General features: G+C 36.9%; 1 protein-coding gene across 2 annotated transcripts in view; it reads right to left on the minus strand.

Moving 5' to 3' along the window:
- Nucleotides 1–491: 491 nt before the first annotated feature.
- The window catches only part of TAF1B (TATA-box binding protein associated factor, RNA polymerase I subunit B), a 51,607-nt gene continuing 30,365 nt past the window's right edge, over nt 492–21,733 (minus strand). For both annotated transcript variants that reach the window (XM_030037567.2, XM_030037568.2), the window contains exons 9-15: nt 13,813–13,960; nt 11,517–11,694; nt 11,164–11,210; nt 8,317–8,407; nt 7,789–7,859; nt 5,437–5,662; nt 492–1,156 (exon numbers count right to left, since the gene is read on the minus strand). In XM_030037567.2, coding sequence (XP_029893427.1) covers nt 964–1,156; nt 5,437–5,662; nt 7,789–7,859; nt 8,317–8,407; nt 11,164–11,210; nt 11,517–11,694; nt 13,813–13,960 — 954 coding nt within the window. In that variant the 3' untranslated portion in view covers nt 492–963. The remainder of the gene's footprint in view (nt 1,157–5,436; nt 5,663–7,788; nt 7,860–8,316; nt 8,408–11,163; nt 11,211–11,516; nt 11,695–13,812; nt 13,961–21,733) is intronic.

Consider the following 21,733-nt stretch of genomic DNA (forward strand, 5'->3'; position numbering starts at 1 on the left):
GCTGAATTTTATTTCAGTCAACTGAAAGCAGCATTATTCATCTGGGTATCCACTCAGCACCTCTGTTCAACATATGTATATGTTATGGTGTTTTTAATGTAGTGGCAGCACCCAACTTCATTTACACGTTGTCTGGGACAATTTAAATACGACTGAGCATGAGAAACTGGTAGAATGGCTGAGACACAAGCTACTGGATTATAAAGCGGTCAGAAGAAATTCAAACGCAATAGAAGAATAACAGGAGGACCTGGCAGTTACCGTTGCACAAGAAATAGGATGGGCAGTTCCAGGTATAAAAGTAGCTGCAAAATCTGTGAAGCCTGGAATGGAACATGAACCTGAAAGGTGGTAACTTAAATGAGAGGCTCAGGCATAACAAGACATGGGGAGATAAACAGAATGCAAGGAAATGTAGAAAACAGTGCCAGAGTTGCTCTAGAACAGCCTGTTTAGAAACAATGACTGAAAAACTCACTGCAGTGAAAATATCAACCAACTGCTTCTTTTATTTGTTAACACACTATTTCAAAACAAAGTAAACATTACTTTCTAGAAATATATTTGCTGTCATACAACAGTAGGTAAAAAAATAGATAATACTTAAATTGCAAAATCTCACACTGTAATTAGATGCTAACATGCCATCCAATACACTCAAAGTATGTACAAATATGCCCCCCAAATGGTAATTTCATAGCTTCCTGTTGGCTCTGATACAAAGTAAGGAAATAAATTGTGATAAACAGTTTCCTTGATAACTTTCCCAGCTGGAAACCAGTGACTTAAATTATAGATAAAATGACACTACAACCAAAGTACAGTAGTAGATCTCAGCACTACTATCTTAACAAAAAATTTCCATGCAGGCAAAAGGATCATTACAACTTTAGATGTAATACCATGGTTTGGAATCCAACCAACTAATTTACATGGTTTTAATACTGTTATTTTTAGGCCTTTTTACTTCCTTAGGCTTGTCTTGTATTTTGGCTTTTTACAGAGTTTTTTATTAAAAAGTTTGTGTTCTATCACACACACCTCATCATGGATATAAGAGGGCTGTATCCTCAGAAGAAAGGAGAATAACCTTAGTACAAAATGGTAACTCTGGGGAAAGTCCACTTCTCTGTAATGAGCCAGATGACCACACAATCTGAAAAGAAAGGTAAAAATAAAAAAAGCCCTAAATTACAAGTGTATTTAGTTAGTATTTAGCTAGCATTAATATATTTAATTGTAATCAGATAAAAACTCTACATTTTACCAACAGCATAAATCACAATTCTGGTCTACAATGTCAATTCTGTGAAGGGATCCGCTCCCGCAAAACCTTGAAGTAGACCAAGACATGTTCAGAGATGGTGCAGACATGGTAAGAAGGAAAAGCCTGTATAGCTTCTTGCCCTATGAAGCAGGATCATACTCAACCAGGCAAAGAATGTATTCTTTGCTACTGAGGACTAAATTGAACCAGTGTTCATTGTGCCAACTTTTAGCAAATTTAGCAAAGTGTGAAGATGGATAACTTGCCCTATTTTTAAAATTCCTAAGACTATCCAATGCAGACACCCCAGGCTCTTTTCTAGATTTTTTGCCCACACTCTCCATAGGGTCCCCTCTCTCCTCTTCCTGACACTATGCCATGGGATTATAATCCATCCATTTCTTGTCCATTGCCTCTGTGTGCTAAATATAAATCACCTGTCTAGAAACAAGAGAGAAAAGCTGAGTTCAAGTCAAGGGAGTAATATAGGAAACACTGGGGCAAACATTGACCAGATTGACAGAAAGTAATTAGTGCTATAGCAACCGTCTGTTTAATTATTTTGTAGCTTTCACAGTGAAAGTGTTAATGAAAATGATGAGTTGATTTTATTGGTGAAGTATATAATAAAAACAGCAGGCTGAACTTGCTGGTAACAAGTGTCAGGTTGAACAAAAGATGACACAGAGGACAGACTGCAGAGACAGCTCTGTAAACATTAAGTTCAGCAACTTAGGTTGGAAAAATATTCTGTTCTGGGGTAGACTCAACTTTGTTTTTATTAAAAGTTGTAAGTTTAAAATAGTATAAAATCCAGCTGTTTTGATTTTTTAAAAAATCTTTTACATTGATAGGGGGATTCAGGTGCTATTCACCATAAAAGTCCTATGCATGTTCTAGCTTACTAGGTATTGCCCTGGGATGTGGAGAAACAGAGTTTAAAATTTCCCCTCTGTCTGATTCAGAGCAGCACTCTTAAATATTCACCAGAACAAGGACTGGAATCTGTCTGTCCCAATTTATGGGCGAGTGTGCTAATTACTAGACTATAGAGTCATTTGCTCGCTCCCTCTGGCCCAACAAACATTTACATTTTACCTCAAACTGGAGGAACAGACGGACCCGTCCTGGAGTGTCATGCAAGCCGCACTTCAGGGAGCGGAGTCTTTGTTTAAAGCCTCCCAAAGTCTGGCAGATTGGAAATCTGAAACTATCATGCCGTACATCCCATCCTATGGCCTATCTCACGTTCCCCGAAAGCTGCCAGTGACTTCTTACAAAAACTAAATTTAATCAGATGTTTCAGCAGCGTCAGAATGCACTAGCTGACCCTCACAACCCAATGTGTTTGGCTAAATTAAAACTTCATTGAGAAATGTTGGTTGAACCAAATCTGCATTTTTTGCCTAATATGAATTAAGACATTTTGCTATGGGTTAGTCAACCCTAAGATTCAGCAACTACAGCTCTGATGGCTGTTTAGGTGTCAAATCTCAGTTTTCATCGGGGGGGGGGGGGGGGGGCAGAGGAGTGATATTGTATATTCTGAGGCAAATGTATAATTACATCAGTACTGTAAAGCACCTATTTGATTAACTGCAGTTACACCTTTTCACAAGAGTACCTAAACACACACACACATTTTTGCCCCATTTTGTGCTATTTTTGTGCTATTTACCCTAAGAGCATATCTGAACAGTTAAAAAAAAAAAAATCCAGGTCATTTTAAATTTAGATGTAATAAGGGAAATCCATTTTTCTCAACATTTTTCACACATTGTAATACCTCATCATATATAGAATCATAGAATAATTTACGTTGAAAAAGACCTTTAAGATCATCTAGTCCAACCGTAAAACTCCTATCACCTAAACGCTTCTATAGCAAATCAATTTAGAATCCAGTTCAAAACTGAAAGTTCTAAAATAAAAGAAAATGTAAGAGCATTTCACCAACCATTTGACTGATCTCAGCTTTGCCCACACTGAAATCATGCTTTAGTCCTAGGATTAAAGCATTTCAGTAGTCCCAGTTAGACCATGCTGATTTTTAGAGAAAGAGAATTTGTAAGTTTGTTTTTAGTTCTATTACACATACACACACTTGCATAGGATAAACCCTCATATCTGAAGGAGTAGATGTTGTTTTCCAAAGTTAAGTAAGTGTCAGATGTATAATTAACTACTTGCATTGCAAATGATATAATGGGAAATTTAACCGGTAAGAATTTAAATTCAAATCTTGTTTCATGAAGGCTATGACAGTTTGCCATTAACATTTTAATATATTACATATGAAAATGTAGGCTTAAAAACAGACTTTGCATGAAAGATTATTCACACACACATACACTGAAATATCCACTCATTCAGTGTGTACATAAGATTTACGCAAATTTGTGGTAAAGGGATTATTACCTCTCCTCCCTTCAAAAAAAAAAGTTCTTATTCATACAAAAGAATGAATCCATGCAACCAAAGCTCTTGTAATATAACACTGTGTTTACATTATTCCAACCCATTTCTGTCATGGTGGATATGTGAAAGGTAATGTGAAAAGAAAATAGAGATAAGCAAATAAATCCACTGAAAACCAGAAAAGACTGCATACATGTAAAAGCCAGTTATTTTCAAGGGGACTATTTAAAAAATCAGGAACATATCGCTAATACTCTGTAGGGGCTATTGCTCTCTTAAGCATGCCATTTAGAAGTATATACCAGATAAAGATTTAAGATGTTATTCAATGCACTAATGAAATCTCATTTCACATTAATGTAACCCGACCTCCTTTCCAAAAAACACCCTCCAATTGCACACATGAGAAATTCAGGAGAATCCAAGCCATCTGCAAAGTTAATCTTTTTCACTGATGCTCACCGGTACCTTCCTCTTTTGGATTAGGGTTTCATGATACAACCAATGGCAGAACTGAAATCTGGTGTATGATCCAGAAGCCATATCTACGCTACCCAGGGAGTTTACGAGAAACACTGTTTTAGATATTTCCTATTCCTTGGAGTAAATGCTGCTGAACTCCTACACTCTCTCAGCAAGGCTTTTGCTGTCTGTCTCTCGCCACGGTCCTCTGCCAGCACCCACCAAGTAGAAAACTCACCGTTTTTTGCAGAATTTGATGCAAGAAGAGAAGGTATTAAAGGAAGAGTGAGAAGTTCGACACAAACCAGGCAGATACTCAAATCAGGACATGGTTATAGAAGGCATGGTGGTGTTGGGTTGATGGTGGGACTCGATGATCTTAAAGGTCTTTTCCAACCTAAACGATTCTATGATTCTATAAATATCCATACAACTTTGTACAAGGCTGGATTAGCTGGGCTATCATTCTCCTTGCTACTTAGGTCCTTTAAAGAAAATAATTTTACTAACAAATACATATACCCTTAATTGAAAAAAAAAATAATTCTCTTTCACTTGTGAAGGCAGGATTTGGGAACAGTTCTCTAGTAAGACAGACACTAAACTTCCTTAATAGCATAATGTTTTCTTTTCCCATATTTCTTCTTTTACTATTCCAGTAAAATAAATTTCTTCTTTTACTTTTCTACTTGTAAAAAATACAACTGTTGATTGCCGATACACTTAGATGAAATAGCCGTAAAGTCCTTTTCACTTGTAATTATTTTTTTTTAAATATGTTCTGGAGGCATTAATTGCTTGCTTATTTGAACTCCGACTGCTGATTTTAACTTTAATTTTGATTAAGGCCACCACAAAAGCAGTATAGTGATTTAGAAAATTAATTTCCTATGCTTTTTGGGGGGCCAGGGAAGAGAGAGGAATGGAACTGTTTTTCCATTCTCTGGAGAGCTGTGGTGCAAGTTTTTTCTAAAATACTATGAAGAAGAAAGTGAAGTGAGTATTTGTACCTAGCTGCTACTCTTGCCATGTGACTCTAGTTGTTGATTTTGTCTCATCTCCTCTCTTCTCAAAAGCTCACTTTGATCACTCTTCGTATTACAATTTGTCTACTCCCAATCCAAGACTAACCATTCTGCACACGCCCCTTTCTACAAATGATTTTAACTATATGTGAATACATAGCTGTGCACACACCCCATATTTGTAATTTGTAAAAAATATATATATGGCACTTTACTTTCAGGGGAACTTTCCAAAATGTATTTAACAAAAATTTGAATACTTACTTCTCAGTACATAGTTTAACAGTACACAGCCAATAGTCAGGGTTCATGGCGGTAAGCAAACCACATTTTTCTTGCAAAATTCCCTTCAGGCTATGCCCGTGAAAACAACTCCCATCTGTGTTTTCTTCATACCAACTTAACTGAAAACTTGAAGGATTTGGCTTTTCAGCAGGTTGCACTGAACCAGACAGCTTGCCAAACTGATTTTGTAAGTTCACAACCATTCCTGTACAAATAGAAACAAAAAGAACAAGGCAAAAGTATTAAGTATTAGAATACTGTTTAGAGGCAATTAATACAGGAAGAAAATAGGGTATTTGTGCCATATCTTTTTTTCTTTTTTTCTTTAAACCTCTGTGTAGAATACTGAGAAACCTTGAAGGTCGGTCTGTATGTTCTCTCCCTCATTCCATTTAAAAATCAACTCTGTCATGTGTTTTAGGGAAAGATTTTGAAAGATAATTCAAAATGCCATGTCTTTCATACCTAATAATATTAATACTGGGGCACTCCAAAAGCATTTCCCTAAGTAAAATCTGTAAAATCCATTTGATACTGCTGGTATTTTTATGCTGATAGAAAACACAGGCCAGGATGCCTTTCGCTATTATTTACCTGGTTATATGCTATCTCTCAGACTGGCTAAGATTTTTTTAGTAGTGTCCTGTGTATCAGAATTAAGGAAGCCTGGTTTCATACACATATGGATTTAAGGTTAAGCTTTTCATAGTGCAAATTTCAACTGGGAAAAAAAAACCAACAAAAAAACCACTCCACCTTTCCTCACTGCTAGTGAAAGAATGACAAACTTTCATAAGTTACTGACGCTGAGAAGGGAAAGAAGGTATGACGATAGATCAGCACACAAAATATGACCACCTAAGCCTTGTTTTCCTATGGTAAAAAGCAGGTTCAAAACCACTGTTGTTGAAGCTTCAACTTCTTTTATGACCTTTATCTGAATAAAATAATTCATAAACTGGGAAAAAAAGCAGAAAAGACATCCTAAAGGATTCCAAGGACCGGGAAGCTTATCTTTCAAGAGGACACTAAAATCTACCATCAAAAACAAAGGCTGAGGAAGGTTTCTGAAAACCTGTATCTGGCACGTAAGTGTTTTAGAACACTCTCTGTCTCTACTATTTTAAATTTGTTTTAAGATGAATCTTGCCCAGTTACAATGGCATTATGTGATACTCCTGCCTGCAACAACCAGTGGTAAAGCTCTGTAATCTAAGTGGTCCTCTTCTAGCTTGAAAAGAAGCAGAGCCAGAAGAGGAATCTAGAGTGCCACAGAAATGATGAACAATTAATCATTATCCACTTTTTCTTACAAACGCAGGAATTAAAGGGCATCTGAGCAAACAATCAGCTTGAAATAAACAAACCGAAACATGTTTTTCCATGGAACATGACTTGACTGCAGGATCATCCCTACTGAATTTTGAAGAGTAAGAACATTCAAAAAACCCCAGTTGCATTCTTGAAAGAGAAATCCAACGTGAGTTATTCAAACCAAATAGGATTATACAACTTGTTTATAAGTCCTTGAACCAGTCACTTCCAGAAACTGGAAGAGTATATAAAGGGAAAAATATCACTTGCCACACTTAACATCTCTCTCCAAATATCTGTTGCTTACTAGATACTATTAAATGTAGGATGAAGAACTTCAGACCTAATTTGGTTGAATAGAATTCTGGTTTTCCATATTTCCACAGATAAGTGGTTTTGTTGTTTTTCGTGTTTGCTTCTACATCAGCGTAAACCCCAGTCATTTCTTGTAAGTACTTCTAGAGCTACTAAAATAAAGTAGATGTACCTGCATTCTGACCACATATAGCTATAGCTATTCAAGTAAAGTCACGTTCAGACAAGCCTTCCTCACTTTCTATAGAGGACTGCAAGAAGGAATGGGAGAGGAGAGGGACATGCAAGGTCTACCAAAGGACATACTGGGATATCCATACCAAAGGATATGAGAAACTAAAGGAGAAAATGGACAGAAAAGCTATGGAAGACCAACAACAATTCATGAAGATCACAGTTATAAAAAGGCAGCTGACAAACCAATGAAGTTGAGGACAGAGTACTCATTCTGAGATGTGGTTCTGTAGGTCATTAGGAAGACTGGGAAAGGCAGTTTCAGTTAAGCATGAGGAAAATGTCTGTTTGAAGAATTCCAGCCACAGGTTGTAAAATAGTACTACATTAATTGTACCCAGAGATGAAAGAGAGAAGAGAAAGTATTTTAAGATGTAAATGTTATCACAGTCAGGGCTGCAGATTTTCTATGATGGGAAAAGTTGGAGCAGGTTTCTGCGTCGCTGGGAAGAAGCAAAGTTTACTCACGTCTTCTCTTAAGAACTTTAGATTTCTTCTTGGCTGAATAAAACAGTGGCTTTTCACATCTCCACAGATACCTACCAGTAAGAGACATAAGAATTGTTAAGAAAAAGAAAGCTGAAGCAAACAAGTAAAAGAATAGTAATTTCTTACAAATACTGCTAGAGCTATTAAATTAAAAATCAAAATAATCTAATGGTTAGTGCTATTAAAAGCCACTGCCCCCCCAACACATTTAGGAAGTCTTTTTTCAGAGTAGGCAAACTGAGGCATGTAAGCCTAGATTTACTGTAATCAGTTAATTGTTCAGCTGTATAAGCTACTTGTCACAGAAAGTGAGCATTTAATTAATATGCTGGATAAACATTATCAGTGTAAATAGAAAATTAAGATAGGGATTTAATCACTCTATTCACCCAAGCTTAATGGATAGAAATGTGGAGCAAATTCCTAACTCTTTTAATTTCTGTGGGGGTCAGGATTTCATGTAAACTGTCTACCTTAAAAAAGAAAAAGTACTTAAAAACCTCTTACTTGGCTCTTTCTTCATCCAATTTCTTTTGCTCCACATCCAAGGAACATTTTATCACCTTGTACCACTTTTTGAACTCAAAATACGGACCACCTGAATAAAACATACATATTTTAGGTTGGGAAGAAGTGAAAGAAATGTGTAGTACACAGAAGGTGGTCTCCACGCAGTTAGACCCTGTGTCTTCCACCTGTATACAAACCTATCCTGAATTCTATGTGCTTAAAGAAAAGATACTTGATCTAACAATTCCATAAGAAAGAGAAATGCAGTGAAAGAACAGCATGTCATAAGCGTGAAGAAGCCCCTTAGCCTAGAATAGACTTCATAAATTTAGCACAATTCAAACCTTTTCCCTCCTTTCTGAAAGTTAAGCCTAGAAACTACCTCCTCTCTACCACAGGAACTAGATCTCCACAGTGCGAAGTGGCCTCCACCTGTCTGAAAGCTGACTTCAAGGGATTAATGTAACTATTAAGATCTAAACGAGCTCAGATGTAAAATTTCAAACAGTGTCATCAACTCCCCACTGACTATCCTACTACCCATGAAACCTTACAGGGCTGGAAAGATAAACTAGACAATTGTATTCACTTCTTATCAGCTTCCCATGTTTTTGAGCACAGGAACTTCACTCCTTGATATGTGAACAAATATTTACCAGCACATGCAAAAACATTAAGGCATATGGCATTCTAGCAGCACATTTATCATTGGTGGTCCAAAGAGGCACAGGACTGAAGCAGACCAACTGCGTACAGTAAGTATAAGAATTCCAAATAGAACTATGGTGTAGATTTATATATTTAAAATATAATCAACTCTTATTACCCGTGGGTGGATTATCTGCATTGTGAATTAACTAGGCTTTGCATTTCCCCATCACCCCAGCTGCACTGCATGTGATGCTTGCATCATGCTTAGCTTTGCCAGCTAGCTGTTTAAACCATTTTTAAGGTGAATATACGGTTCTTATAATCAAGCTTATATACGTATTGTATTATCTGTGTTTTTGCTATTGGGGTTATCCTGCCACAGGATGTCTTAAATGCTAGAAATATAGACGGACTCAAAAAGCAACAGACAAATGAAGGAAAGACAGACCCTTCAGTAGTTCTTAAAATTCAAAGGTGTGGATGCAACTTCTTTTACGAACTCCTTAAACCCAGAGGTTTAAGTAAGTACTCCTAAACTGCTGGGAGGGCAGTTTTCTGCGAAGAGGGTGTGGAAATTTTTGTTAAACTTCATATGAATTATTAAGCATCTGTCACAAGCAAAACCATTGTCAGAGACATGATGCTACACTATAATAACCATTTACCCGGCCAGTACTGCTAGCCTGATGTTCATATAGCAGAGCTGACTGGAAAATACACAGCTCGGTGATATACACACACATATATACACCTCAATCAGTTCTTATTTAAACATAAACCATACTGTGTATGTGTGCAGTTCATAGAACATACACACACAAGCACACTAGGTAACTACAACTATCTACTGTACAGCTTCCAGTCTGGCTTGAAAGACTGTCGGAACTGAAATACTATTTTTTTATTTAAAAAAAAAAAAAACTAGAGAAAGGATAGTTAAATCGAGAATGCAGTCAACATAAATGGGATCTTTAAAACTCAGTATTAACCATTATTCATTTCAGCACACTAACTTTGGGAAAATGCCAGAGGCAGTTTTGAGCTCTGGTACTAACCAGTGCTCTAACAGAAATTCTCACCTCAGCTCCTCTGTGCAGCTGCTCAGCATCATCCCAACATTTTAAGGATAGGGACAACATATCAGAGCATATGGATCATTTTACACCAGCAGATTTTAAAGTAAAAAAGTGGGCAAAGAATGAGCTGTTAATTCCCGAGGGCAATGAGACTTGTTAATAAGGGAGAAACCCCATTAAGACATTAATGGCTTTGAGCCTCAGCTTGTAAGCAGTTGCACAACTTCTACTCTTGTCACTATTATGTACTTCAAGTTTTCAAGGGAAAAAAAAAAAAAAATCCAAAATAAGTTTGTGTATCCACTTGAAAATGAGAATTGCCGGTTTTAGTTAATAGTGATGACTGTCTCTAGATACAGCAGTAATTGTGCTCATGCATGGCTAACACCGATTTTATTATTAAGTTAAATTTTAAAAAAGTAACAGAAGGGTCAAAATGGACCCAAAACTGGATGGAAGGCATAGAAGATAAATCACTGTAACACATTTGTGATCTTATCTTCAACTGTGATCTGGATCAGGCCATGGAACATCTTCCTGAAGATTTCTAATCTTTGATTTGGTCTTTCTGCCCTCAAAGAACCATGTTCACACCATTATCTTCTCTATCTTAATTGCTGCTAGCTTTTCGACACTCTCTCAGGATTATTTGGACTAAGAAAACAGATTACATCTGAAATATGTTACACACTAAGACATTTTATTTAACAAGACTAAACAAGTTTGGATTTTATCATAAATGTGGTTTGATGCCCCTAATAAGTATCTGCTATTTACGATCAAAGTGCGTTCCCTCTTTACTGCGTATCCATTCATCTTCACCTAGCATGCATAAAATTCTAAAACAAGAGGCAAACATGCACAAGGAGAAGCAGAAAGTTACCTAGCAAAATGTGTACCAAATTCCCCTACCCAGTACAATAAGAATTATGCAGGTAAACTGAGACGATTTTTCATGAACAGGATCTACTGTTTTCTTTGAATAAAGATTTTCCCTAAAAGAATAAATGACAACAACACATTTTAATGATCAATAAGACAAGACTTTCTAAGCCTGATTACAAAATTATTTAATTTACAAAATCATAAGACTGCTTCTACTAGAATATTTATGTACCTTCTTTGTTATTTTTATTTCTTTCTTCAGCAAACTCTGAAAGTAACCTGAAAAAAAATATAAAAATCAGGCTACTTTGTAGATCCAGATACTGCACTTTTCACATGAAATTCAAATACAAACGACAAAAATTACATCCTAATTTTATTCCAAGTTTCAGATTCAAACAGATAATTTTTAAAAATAAGTAATATTTAATGTCTAAAATTACTTCAGGTGTATGTTTTATGCTACTGAACTGAATCAAAATTCAAATACTATAAATTTAATATTACTAAAGAAAGAATGATCCAAGACAATCATTTGCATTATTTGAAATTTGGGCTTTGCTACAGATTTGCCTGTACGCTTACCATTCATAGTGATCATCTAATAAAAACAATAATTTGAGCACAACTACGATAACTGCTGCAGCAAGAACATCGTATTTCACTTTTCTTGTTGACTTATTTCCAGGCACAAGAGTCAGGAAATCCGCTTCTCCAATACAGATCTTTTTCACCACTCGACAAGTCCAATTATGCAATTCATCTGATTAATGCAAATAAAAATATAAAATGAGTATGTTGAGACAAGCTAGAAGTACTTCTACAGTGCAAATATGTTGGTATTTGAGGAAAACAATGCTTCAGTCTTTTAGGACCATTAGACAGCAATTTTTTTCATGCTGATAAGTATTTTGGGGTGTTTTTAAAAATACTAGGCAACCTTCACTGTGCTTACATGGAAAACAGCCGTGACGTACTATATATTCACATGGAGAAACATCCCCCCCCATTTTTAATAGTGTTTTGATGTTACTCGAATGATGTTGTTAGATCATCCTGAACATCCTTGCGGGAAAACCTATCTTAAATCTACATAAATATAGTTTCAAAAAAACCCAAAAGCTTGTCACAAACTTTTTTCCTGCATGTTGACTAAACACCCATGCAAGGACGGATTCAGTACTGCAAAGAGGAACAGGGGCTAGTTTTAAAGAAGCTAGTTGGTTATGAACAGCAGCCTAATCATGGCAGGGCAGCGCTTGCTGCTACCCTGACAAAACCCAGCTGAGGTACAGACAATCCCAGCCTAGGTTAAAACTGGCTTTACATTGTAAAGCCTGATTGCACACACTAGCACAGGTTATGTCAAAAAGATATAACTACAGCTCCAAAAGCAGTACTAAAGTATCTACACAGTCTCTTATTAGTCTATGCTCATTTTTCACAGATACAAATCCCCCAAATTTCTCACCTTTCCTGTTCAGCAAGAAATACAGGAGTTGATTACATCACCATCAGATTCCACAAAGGTTAGCAATGTATGACTAAGTACAACCTTAATCCAGCTACACTTTATACTCTCTTGCTGCTTACAAAGAGTTCAGTAGGAACTAATTTTTAATCCTCTCGCATATAACAGTAAAAGTTAAAAAAAATCTGGAAACCAAATTTTCTTATAAATACTGTCAGTATATTTTCTTTCATTGCAGATACTTAAAATGGCCTTTTCATTAGTATTTAGTGTCCTAAGAAACATTGCCAATCCATTGCTTAATTTATTTTTTTAGGAGTTGTTAGACAACAGTAGTCCTTTTTCAATTTGTAAAAAGAATGCTTCTACATGATAAAAACTTAGTTGCAAGGAAAAAGTAAAGAACAATATATTCTTCTTCTATATTAATTTTCAAAGAGTACTTAGCTTTGTATTTCTCTAATAAATCTGAAAGTGCCAAATTTCTAGCTTTTTCTTTGATTCAATTGATACTTCAAAATCTGAAAAATAATGTGATCCTCTACAGGATCACAACATTGGTGTAAAACTACAAAATCAGAATTTCAGCCCTAAGTCTATTGGATATCTTCTCTTCATTTAACTGTGAGTAAACAGAAAAGCCAAGTAGCTTAATTCAACATAACTAATTGCAAAATAAGACAATAAAACTCCCCAAAATATTAATTGTTGGAATGCTTTGAGGAAAAAAATAATAATATTAATTTACAGGCTATTTGTCTGTATAAGTTATCTTCACTGACAGTGGTATTTGATAGAAACTATGATAGCCCAACAGACAGTTCACATACTAGGACTTACTAGTCTTTCTTTGGCAATTCAGTATTCAAGACTTAATTTTAGGATAAACAAAAATATTCAATATTTATGCAATATATGAGCTCAAAACTAAATTGAAAATCAAGTGAGACAGCAGCTGATTTGTCACACAGCATTGCTTGTTAATATCAAAATAATTATTGCTAATATGCAATATTACAGAATATACAGTCAATATTATATATGAGACAATTCAGTGCTAAGCAATCTGGTCCCAACTTCATGAATCATTTAGCTAAAGTTAATAAATCACATGAATTCAACTAGTGCCTCTTAGTTCACATGGATACAGAAAGATTTGAAATGAAGTATCCACTCCACAACCTTAGAGAGCCAGCACCAGAGTGCCCCTGCATATCTGGGCCTATAATACATACTCTAAATGTTTGATGAAGGTGCTTTCTATATAAATTATCTTTCAGTTCAAGCTTAAATGGGTATAAATCAGAAGGAAAAGAGTAGGCACTTTAAAAGTAGTAATTCAAGTCTTTTTGCTAGAGTTTAATAAACCAAAGAAAAATTTTATCAGTTCGGGTTTGGGAAAATATTTACCAGGTAAATTAGCTTCCATCAAGTACTTTATGCACAACATGTCTGGATGAAGAAAGCAGCTGTCTGTTATATCTGGAAATCGAGGCAGGTCTAAAAACGCTGCAAGCTCAAGCATTTTGTTGTATACCTCTTCATATGCAGGCCACGACTGAAAGACAGGGTTAGAGGGTGTTATACATTTGCTCTATTACCATATTTGTTAATGTTTTTAAATTAGTTATCAATGTTAAATTCTGTATTATTTAACACCGAATTATTTATACAGACTCTTTTAGCACTCTCTATGACTAAACACACATGAAAGAATGGAGCCAGACTGCAGTACTGCAAAGAGAAACCTGCGCTAGTTTTAAAACCCATGAAACATATAAGGAACAAACAGAAAGTTGCTTCACACCTGCAACCAACCCACTACCTTTTTTGTGAAGTGATCAGTGTATCTCCAGATGCTCCAAAATTGAAAGAGTGTTGGAAGAAAAAAAAAACCCCAGGTGCAATTGAGGGTGAACTCTCTAAAGAGCTAAGAGATCACAGAACCACAGAAGGGTGGAGGTTGGCAGGGACTGCTTGAGATCATCAAGTCCAAGCCCCTGCTTGGGTCAGCTAGAGCAGGCTGCCCAGAACCACGTCCAGTCGGATTTTTAATTATCTCCATAGATGGCAGCTCCATAAGGTCTGTGGGAAATCTGCTCCAGTGTTTCACCACCCTCACCGTACAAAAGAAAAAAGGTTGGTTTTCCTTATGCTTGAATGGAATTTCTTGTATTTTAATTTGTGCCCGTTTCCTCTCATCCTGTCACTGGATACTACCAAGGAGGATCTGTTTTTTCTCCTTTGCACCCTCCTGCAGGTATCACGTCATACCCGCCCTGAGTCTCCTCTTCTCCATCTCCAGGCTGAACAGTCCCAGCTCTCCCAGTCTCCCCTTGTTTGTCAGATGCTCCGCTCCCTTCATCATCTTCACAGCCCTTTCCTGGACTCACTCCACTATGTCCATATCTCCTTTGTACTGGGGAGCCCAGAACTGGACCCAGCACTCCAGATGTGTCTTGCCAGTGCTGAGTAGAGAGGAAAGATCACCTCCCTTGATCTGCTGGCAACGCTCTGCCTAATGCAGCCTGGGATGACGTTGGTGGTCTTTGCCACAAGGGCACACTGCTGGCTCACAGTCATCTTCACAGCATCTTGTCCACCAGAACTCCCAGGGCCTTCTCTGAAAAGCTGCTTTCCAGCCGGTCAGCCGCCCAGCACATGATGGTGTCTGTGGTTATTACGCAATGTATATTTATTATATTTATCAACAAGAATGTGATCAATATGAGGCTGACAGGCCTTTAGTTCCCCAGATCCTCCTTCTTGAAGACAGGGGTGATGTCTGCTTTCTTCCAGTTCTCTAGAAACTCCCCCAGTCACCCTGATTTTTCAAAAATTATTGACAGCGTGCTTGCAATGACACCAGCCAGTTCCCTCAGCACTTATGGCAGCGTCCCATCACGGCCCATGAACCTTCATGCGTCCAGTTTGTTTATCTATTCCCTAACCTGCTCCTTCTCCACCAAGGGTAAGTCTGCCTTCCCCTAGACTTTCCCACTGGTTTCAAGGACCTGGGATTGGTGAAGGCCGCTCTTATCAGCAAAGACTGAGGCAAAAATAGCATTCATCACCTTAGCCTTCTCCTTAGTCTTTGTGACCATGTCCCTATTCCCATTCAGCAGCAGGCCCACATTGTCTAGAACCTTTCCACAGAATCTTCAGTATAACTTCATTTTTAAAAAATATTTAATTCCATATTTGCATATTTATTCATGAAATTAAATCTGCTATTCTCTTTTCAAAACTATTGACTGCATGAATAAAGTTCTCCCAATTTCTACCAATGTTTTACTGCTAGAGGAGAATATAACTTGCAGACAGATTTTGACATACTTATTCATAATGAACTCAGCAGGACCTTAAGTTTGCGTAAGTATGGACTGTAAGGTTTGACCCTCATTTCTTAATACTTGAACTGTTTCATTAAACATTCTTAGTTGTCTGTATTTTAAATCATTACCTGAGTTTACCTCTTAAAGTGATAACTTTCACTGTTTCAGGCTACTTTACCATTTTAAACGTATAAAAAGCAATGCTTTTTCTGCTTTAGTTGGTGGTTCTAATTCAGCAGAGCACTTTATCATGTATTTATATTTTATCAAGTCAATTTGTGCATAAGTTACTTTCCTTTAAAAGAAATTTAGCATGGGTTTACACTTTGTGCACAGGTTCAAAACTTTCCTGAACAAGAGTGAATTCAGGCTTCTGGGTTTTTTATAGACCAGATTAAAAACAGAGCAATCATGTTTACAACAAGAAGACTGAAATAATGTGTTTTTATTCAATCATTTGGTTTCATCTATTTTAATATAAGCTATGTAGCCAATGCTCACATTTTATTGTTTTGAATGATTGCCAACATTTCCTTTTTTTAAATGATCTCCCCTCAGACTGCAGTTCAGACTTGCTTAACTGCATGAACACATGCTTAAGCAAATGAATAATTCTGCTGTCACTTACTGTTACACATGCAACTTTTTGTAACAGTTAGGAAGTTGTATCATGTTCATTATATTTTCTAAACAGTTTCTAAACAGCAAGTCTAAAAATTGGCTTAGAGTGCTACAGGACTATCTTGAGAAACAAGAAAAACATGCATTACCAGACTTCTACAGAAGACCAGGCTCACAGTACTTTCCGTTCCTCTTAAAAAGCAGTGCTAAATTGAATACCAAAACAATCTTGGAACAAAACCTGAATCATATGTAACTTCTCTTGAGTGTATTTGGGGAAAAATTAAAGTCCCAGATAATTTAAGTAAAAGCATTACATAAATACTATTCCTAATTAGATATAAAGGAAATATGTTTTTCCCTTTAATGAAAAGCAGTTAATTAGTAGCTTCTTAATAATATATCGGAGATGAAAATAAATTAAGACACTCTGAATTCAGTCATTTGAAGCATTCCCATTCTCAAACATTGAACTATCACCAGTGAAGCTATCTGAACAGTCTAATTAACACAGAGGTACTATAAGGATTATAGCTTTTAATTGGAGGACTCAAGGTAGACACCTATATCACCTTATACCTGAGCTTCTCTCACTGTATCAAGGTAAGGAGACAGCTTTCCTATCCTAGGTGCTAATGAATCATCCCTTCCTCCTGATGCCCAACACTGACTTTTGTTTCAAAGCTTTTGTTTGCAATTTAGAGAAGGCAATTTGGTTCTTTTTCAAAATGGCTAGAAAACACTCTGCTTTGCAACGACAACTGATGCTTTCTTTTTTTTTGAAGAGCAAACACAAGTGTTGTAAAAACTACAAATAAAAATTAATACCAAGAGCTATCACTTGGCTTATTTTAAGAAGAGTGTTAACAGAAAAAACCTGTTCTTAGCTGATCTATGTTCATAAAGAGATGTAAACACAATTGGGACATGCAGATCTAGGAAGGGCATACTAATCCACCATAAAGATCAACCAAATCAATTGTTACTTTCCAGGGCTTAATTCCCTAAGCTCAAAAACATTCACTCTAGTACTTGTGTTTCTACAACACAGCACTGAGTCATGACGATGCAAGTTGAACTGAACAGCATGCTTCCAGAAGTACGCAGTAATCTCTTGAAGTGTAAACTGCAAGCATAAGCTGGATCCAACACAAGATCACATCTCAGTAGGACACATCATAGCAAAGGGCTGAAGGCTGAAAGGTTGAGGACTGAGGAGACTGTAGACTTACTTCAGTAATCAAGCACTGATAATTTTTACCGGTCACTACATACCCTGTTTAATTCTGAAAAGCTGAGAGTTCATACAGCAAATCTCTTATTCAGCAAAGTTTCATACATACTGCGGGGGTTAAAACAGAAAGAACACCCAAATTCCACACAACCAACATAGCAAATGTTAGGACAGCATTAAAAAGCAAAATAGAGCAAACAAGCAGCCCCCAAATTAATAAAAGTTATCACCTTCTGCCTAGCTATATATCTCTGCCAGAGGAAAAGAACCTGATAAAACAAGTTGCACTGAAAGTCAACCAGCAAATCAACTGGGAAAGCAAGATCCAGAGCTGGGGACTCCCTCCTTCAGGTGAAAAAACTCTGCCTCCAGCACCCCATGATTAAACCCCAAGGGAGGAGTACTTGGACAAGAGAGGACAGTGTTAGATCATACACCACACACTCTCCAAGTATAACTTTCACTTATCCAATCATAAACTAAAAAATTTTGTGTTACATATTTTCAAGTTGTATTTCTGTGCTAAATATCAGGACAACCCCCGTGTCCATCAGCACGTGGCGTTACTGAGCTCTCATCTTGTTTCGAGAACCTGGGAAACACTCCACATATAAAATTCAGCTACAAACCCTTGAGGGCACTTAATTTCAGGAAGACTGACAGAAAACCCTTTTATAGTTATGCCACCTGCTAGCCTTTTCATGTGTTTTGCAAGCTGGGATTTCTTCAAGACTGATGAACAACGCTGACAGAGTCTATAACTTGTCTAGATTGGGTACAGAGGTTATCGAGAACTTTTCTTAACAGCTTTGTCTTCAAAATATTTGTATCTTATTCCCACATGTGACAAATAAGGTAGCTTCAGGTCTGCTCCAGAAAGCAGTACAGAATATTAGTACTACTTGAGAACACTTTTTTCTTTTCTTTCCCTCCCCACCGACTTCAACTGAGCATAGAACAAAATACACACTGTTGAGTCAGTGAAGAAGTGTCTAGAACAAGATTTTCATGATGATAAATATTCATTAGACTATTTAAATCGATTGTCTTTATCTTTCAAAGTTACATGGAATTTTTCACCTGTATTAGAAAAGAACAAGCTGGTTTTCAGAAGCAGATGAGCCAAACTATTAGCATGATAATCAGATCACAGTAACAGGTAATTGTTTTGGGTAAGCCAAGATTGCAGCCTCTCCTACTTGTTTGGACAATATCAGAATGTTGCTGATCAACAAGTAGAAAACAGTATGCATTGGCTGACTTTCTAGATTAATTTGCAGGCTCCATAGCTTCTTGTTTTAAATGTGGTCTGACTGACTCTCTTCTTAGATGACTGTATAGGCTGTTTCCTTCTCCTGTATCAGGACAATATCCCAGCAGGCATTACTTACATATTCACAGTTCAGTTTATTTTATTGTGATAATTTTCTATCCTTTCTGAAAAGAATTAATTATAGAATTGTTTTAAATTCTCCCTTTTATATATCCCCCCCTCCATCCTCCTCTCCCATTCAGTACTTTTTTCACAGCACAGTTCCCTTCCTCATCATTCTTCTACTTGCGAATTTCCATCCCGGGAACTTTTTCTTCCCATGCCTGCACATCCTCTAAGGCTCTACCTTCACCTGTGCTGCTCATGTTCAGCAGTGGACATCTTTCCCAAGTGATGTTTTTAATGACCACTTAATACTGGAATCTAATAAGGTCCAACTTCATTTTTGCATTATCAGCTTTTTGTAGGTCTCTGGGAATCTTTGACATTTAGAGTTTGGACATGCTTGCAATTATCTAAAAACCAGCATGGCTTCATCATTTTTAAGATGACAAATCCAACCTAGACCAGGTTTGAAAAAGAGTGTACCAATGTTTTCAGGAAATGGACTAAGAAAGCAATTTAACTTGAAGGTTTGGAAAACATCAGGTTATGAGGGTTGGAGAAGGGGTTTCTGCAACTCAATCCAGAATTTTGGTTCAATCCTTGAGTAAAGCAAGGCATGTCCATAAAACAAAAGGTATTTATTGTAAAAGTAATAAACCAAATAGATGCCCTAATGTGTGTAAACATCTCTGAAAGCAGCCTGCACTGAAACACACATTCCCAGGAACCCAAGCTAGCTTTAAATTTATGTAAGGTAAAATTAGGTACCAACAACGAGCATGCACAGCAGTCTAGTGCTCTATGGAGCCTGGCTCACCTTACTTTGCTTCTGCTGCTCAACTGGTTCAGATATATCTGGTCATCTGCAGCATAAGCCTGATGTGGGACAACACCAGCCACAGTGCACACAGGTTACATAAAAGAATTGACAGTAAAGACAATAACTGTATCAGCTGTGAAATTTACACCCAAATTAGTATTTAAAACTGAATGAAATGACCTTGTGAACCAATTGTTACATACTAGATCCTTAATGTGGTCAGCAAGCCTAAACTCCTAGACTACTAAAGGGTTTTGGTTTTTTTCATGGTTTTTGTATACTCTCACAGTACTACCAGTCTGGCTACCTCCCATACAAACACACACTGATGAATCTTCTGATGTATATTTTTTAAATGACATTTTTTTTCCCCTTGCCTAACCTCTATCTACCTCTCAGGGACCATCATCATCCCACCTGGAACAGCAGCAAAGTAATGCAACAGCCATCACACAAATTAAATGTGCTTTAACACTGGGTATTACTATGAATATAAGCAACACTCACTAAAAATTTTTTGCCATCTAACCTAGCTGGAAAAAAATTAATGTAGTCAACTCTGTTGCACAGTTAGATTCTGTGTAGTTTCTTCATGAACGCCGCCTTTGCCAAAGCATAGGGTATACAGAAAAGACATACGCAATGTTTAAAGGGAATCTCTAAAGGTCCCTTCCAACCCAAACCATTCTATGATTCTATGACACTGTAAGCACTGTTACCACTGCTGTATAGAAATGTCCCAGCCTTGTGAACTGCTGGTGAGTGTGAAAGTATACTGGGGAGAACAACTGCACCCTGCTCCTACATCCTTTCCTAGGTCACCATCAGAAACAGGAGACCAGATTCAACGAGCCTCGCGTCTGACTCAGTGCAGCCATTTTTATGTGGACTAAATGAGCACATGCATTTCTTCAAACCCTGATATCCATGAATCACTTAAAGATGCTGATGTAACAGCGAGAGGGTGTGCCTGGAATTATTAAAAGGGAACCAAATGACAAGAAGAACAAAGACAGGTGAAACTGCTACAACTCCATTTAGATAACTGCTAAGAAATACACAGCTCATGAGACTTCTTCCACTAGAAAAGACATAAAGAGACCAAGCACACAATTAAAGCTGCTGCTTTACCTAGCCTGCCATTGAGCAGAAGGGTAACTGAAAGGTTAAGACAGGAAAATGAAATCAATTTGTCCACCTCGAAGACAGGCAAAGAGGTTGCCCAATTTATCTGCCTGGCAACAAATGGGTAGAGGAAAAAAAGAAAAAGTCAAGATGCCATTTGAAAACCATAGAAGTCATCACACTGGCAGCCTCTCTCTTGCTCTCTCCTTTGATAACTCTTTCAGCTGAAACAGCTATTACATCTTAAAATCCCAAATTTCTCCTGATCATTGTTACAGAGGAAGTGAGAAGGATCTTTGTATAGAAAAAAGGATTAATTTTAGAAGATAACTCAATGAACAATGTTCATGCATTTTTGAAAGAAAAAAAATCTAGGCGTGCTAGGATATTAGACTGCATTAAATTGACAGAGGCAGTTTTTACTTAAGAATTCAAGATGGCATGTGGATGAGCCAGCAACCCACACACAAGAGACTAAGCTAATGATTTTTGTTGGATGCATAGCAGACCTTTCAATAGGCTACTTTCAGAGGAAGACATCTTTTTCATTACATGATTCCTGGCTAAAGTGGTTTTTGAATAAATGAGTTTCAAAATTAATAAACCAACAGACTCACATGCTTGAGCGTTAGCCTGTTCATGCTCACAAGCTAACTCTGGCAAATATCCCTTTTCTAAAAACCGTAGTCTTTCTACAAGTGGAGAGAGTAATCCAGTAAGGAGCTGAACTGTCATAATGTATTGAACATTAAGAGTTTGGGAACAAATTTTGCTGAATTTCATAAATATTTTGGTAGGTTTGTTTTCTTTCTTCATTA

This window comes from Aquila chrysaetos, chromosome 15, assembly GCF_900496995.4.
Source record: "Aquila chrysaetos chrysaetos chromosome 15, bAquChr1.4, whole genome shotgun sequence".
Lineage (NCBI taxonomy): Eukaryota > Metazoa > Chordata > Aves > Accipitriformes > Accipitridae > Aquila > Aquila chrysaetos.